The sequence below is a fragment of the Cyprinodon variegatus genome, unplaced genomic scaffold, assembly GCF_000732505.1.
Source record: "Cyprinodon variegatus isolate N-32 unplaced genomic scaffold, C_variegatus-1.0 Scaffold472, whole genome shotgun sequence".
NCBI lineage: Eukaryota > Metazoa > Chordata > Actinopteri > Cyprinodontiformes > Cyprinodontidae > Cyprinodon > Cyprinodon variegatus.
In genome coordinates, this window is record NW_015150925.1 from 25,963 (window position 1) to 29,521 (window position 3,559).

General features: G+C 51.2%; 1 protein-coding gene across 1 annotated transcript in view; it reads right to left on the minus strand.

Annotated features, from left to right (window-relative positions):
* Nucleotides 1-1,040: 1,040 nt before the first annotated feature.
* LOC107094263 (four and a half LIM domains protein 3-like) overlaps nucleotides 1,041-3,559 on the minus strand; it is a 9,343-nt gene continuing 6,824 nt past the window's right edge. The window contains exons 4-6 of the mRNA XM_015389787.1: nucleotides 3,267-3,436; nucleotides 2,183-2,369; nucleotides 1,041-1,517 (exon numbers count right to left, since the gene is read on the minus strand). Of these exons, the coding sequence (XP_015245273.1) occupies nucleotides 1,366-1,517; nucleotides 2,183-2,369; nucleotides 3,267-3,436 (509 nt within the window). The 3' untranslated portion in view covers nucleotides 1,041-1,365. The remainder of the gene's footprint in view (nucleotides 1,518-2,182; nucleotides 2,370-3,266; nucleotides 3,437-3,559) is intronic.

Sequence of the window (3,559 nt, forward strand, 5' to 3'; positions counted from 1 at the left end):
CAGCAGAAACCTGGAGGTGTGGATCATGAGGTTCTGAAGTTCACGGCTTGATTAGTGGAGGATTCATCATCGGTCGGTTCTGTGTCCAGCAGCAGCCTGCATCCTGATGATGATGATGGTCTGAAGACATCTTCATCTCGGTCTGGAGGTGGAGCCTACGCTGATGATGACGAACCAGCAGCTTCCTCCTGGGGCCCAGTGAGGTCAAACATCTGAGGAGGAGTCATGGGAACCCGGACAGGAAGTCTAAGAACAAACATCTGGTTCTGACGGTAAAAACCCAGCAAAGACGACCCGGTTACTATGGCAACGGACCCAGAGACCTTGGCCTGGTCAGAAGCAGGTTTAAAGTTCTAGTTCCGTCCATGGATCTGCTGAATCCACCAGCAGGGGGCGTAGCGGCGCCATCGCTGGGCCCAGGTGGAGCCACCAGAGTTTCATGCAATCAACTATTAGACACATTTCTAATTTATAAACATAGATCTATAAACCATGAATCTAGGAGCTCAGTTCTTCATCCTCTCTGATCGACACGTATCTACATGAAGCGGACCTCCGCCGTCCCACAGAACCGCTCCAGCCCGGTTCCTCTGGAGTTACTGAAGGTAAGACTGAGACTAAGATCAGATTTAAAAACAGATCAGGACTAAAACTATGATTGAAACTAGACTAACCTGGACAGAACTATGAAACTAGATCTGAACTAACGTCATTACATCATCATCTTATTGAAAATGTTTGGAGGAATCTTTCTCTTCCATTCTGACCTCCTGATAGTTTCCTATCGCCATGGTTACGGTGAACTCTGCTGCTGAGAGCAGAAACTGTGTGAATTAGTGACGATGGAGGAAGAAGATCCACCAGAACCAGCCCAGATGTTCTCCTGGAGAAGCCCAGGGTGTTCCTGACATGGACCAGAATCCAGAACCATCAGATGGACCTCCTCAGCAGCCGCTCCTCTTGGCTGAATGACCTCCTTCAGATGCCAGGATCCCAGTTCCTGCTGGAGGTTCTGCAGAACCTTCCTGCGGTGATCATCTGACAGGAAGCAGTTGGATCTTGAGGCTCATGAAGGCTAAAGATGCCGACCGGCTTCCTTACCGGACTGATGGTGGACCGGACCCATCAGAACCATGATGCTGGAAGCAGCCAGGGTTCTGGTTCTGGTTGGGCTGCAGAGGCTGCTGGGTTTTAGGAGTCTGGTATAAAAATCATCTCCAGAACCCGATCAGATGATTGGTTAACAAAAGCACGGTACCGGTTCTGGATTGATCACACCTTTAATGATTCTGGTTCTGCAGGCTGCTTCGGACCTGCAGGGCTAACACGGCGGCGCCGGGCTGAGGTTCTGCTGCCTGCGGATCGTCAGTCGTCGCCGTTGCAGTCTTTGCACAGAATCTGGTCCCGGTCCGGGAAGAACCCGGAGCCCACCAACGACACGGAGCAGCGGGAACACTTGAAGCACGGCTGGTGCCACTGGCGCTCCTCAAAGGAGACGTACTTCCCGTCGCCGAAGCCTGCAGCGTGGAGACACACATAGAACAACACATATAGATCTATGTCACATAGATCTTCCCGTAAAACCAAACATGATCAATCGGAGAGAAAACGTGAAGGATGTCCACCCATCATCTGACCCACCAGGACATGGACGTCCACCTGGACTGACAGGCTGGACGGGGACAGCGGTAAGCAGAGAGGCAGCCACTCAGGAGGAGCTGCAGAGATCCAACGCTCAGGTGGGACGGCGACTTGTTGGAGTTTCAGTTTCACAGAAACGGTTCGGAAAACGAAAAGCATGACAGGAGACCAAAGCAAAGCTACAGCCTCCCCACAGCGAAACAAGGAGGTGGCTGCATCATGCTGTGGGACAGGAAGCTGGTCAGATGGATGGAGCTAAATCCAGAACCAACTGAAATAAAACCAGTTAGACTGGAGGAGACCCGAGTCTGGAGGTTCTGATTGGAGGAACCTGCTTCCTCTTCCTCATCACACTCATCCTCACTGACTGACTCACTCACTGACTGACTCACTGACTGACTGACTGACTGACTGACTGCACACATGCTAACACAGGAATGTTTCCCACAGTCATGCTCTTTAAACCGACGCGCGTGACGTGCAGCCGGGCGCGCACTGAGTGGTGGCGGTTCTGAGCGGCGGGGGCGTCGGGTTGACTGACCTGTGATGGGCGTGTTGCAGCCGGCGCACTTGTTGGCGTAGAGGTTGCTGAAACACCGGACGCAGTAAGGACTGTCCCCCTGAGACGTGAAGGACTGTCCGGCCAGCGGAGCGCTGCAGCCGCAGCACAGGAAGCAGTCTTTATGCCAAACCTCCTCCTGGAACTTCACGCCTCCTTTGGTCACGGCCTGCAGAACCAGAACCGGGTCAGAACCAGACCTCAGGCAGGATCAGCCTGGAGGTTTGATCAGGAACATTTTTTAAACAAAAAAATTGAAATAAAACTGAAAAATGATTTTGAAAGAAAAACTATTTTAACTTAAAGGAAAAAAAATCATTTTTAGATTTTTTTTTCCCCTCAGCGTGGGGGCGGGGCTTGGATGAGGTGTTAAATGATGACTGACAGTTTAGAACAAAACATTCCCAGCTGCTGCATTCAGGAACTGTGGGAATTAGAAGAGTCTTGAAGGCGACACTCCTGAATCAAACCTGCAGAAACGGGAAACATGGCGTCGCTAACGACCTCATCCTGTGCATCCCTGAATGCAACAGCTGGGAGTATTTTGTTCATTTGTTTAAGCCCCGCCCCTACACAAGCTGAAAAAGTGTTAAAGATTTATATTAGTTGAAAAAACATTTCAGTAAAACAATAAAAAGCGTTTCAGAATAAACCTCAGAGCCGTTTGGCTCCATAAACGTAAAGCTGCTGGTTTTTGTTCCAGCTGATCAGAAGAAGCCAACTGGTTCGATCTCATCAGCTTCTTTCTGTTTCAAAATTCATCCAAGAATCTCTGCAAAGATTTGATTCTGAGCTTGATCTGGTCGTACGGTGGCTCCTCCAGCCTCCAGGACGGTTCTCAGACCGTCCTGGAGGCTGGAGGAGTCCCAGAGAGCGGCCTCCACTCTGGACCTTCAGAGGAGGCCTGATGTTTGATGTTCTGGTCAGAGGAGCAGTCAGCTTCTCTGTGATGGCAGACATGCTGGAGACAACTAGTGGACACCAGCAGACCCAGAAGGACTGACAGAAGCTGATTAGAGGAACTCTGAAACATCTTGTCTTCTGATAGGGACCAGATCTGCTCCACCTTTCTGCAGAGGCTGCAGCGTGGAGCGACCCTCTGCTCGTAGCACGACACGCAGAAGAAGTTGCTGTCATCAGGGATGAAGGCCTCTGCTGCGATGGGCTTCTTGCAGCCGTGACACAGGAAGCAGTCTTCATGCCACGCAGAGCCCTCGTACTCCAGCATCCTGGATCCTGTTGGAGAAAGAAGCAGAAGCAGAGATGTTCAGGTCCAAGTTCCTGCCCTGCTGGTGGGAGCGGAGCTGGACTGGCATGGCTAGCACTGCCCCTACATAGTTAGCATGGCTATCGCTGCCC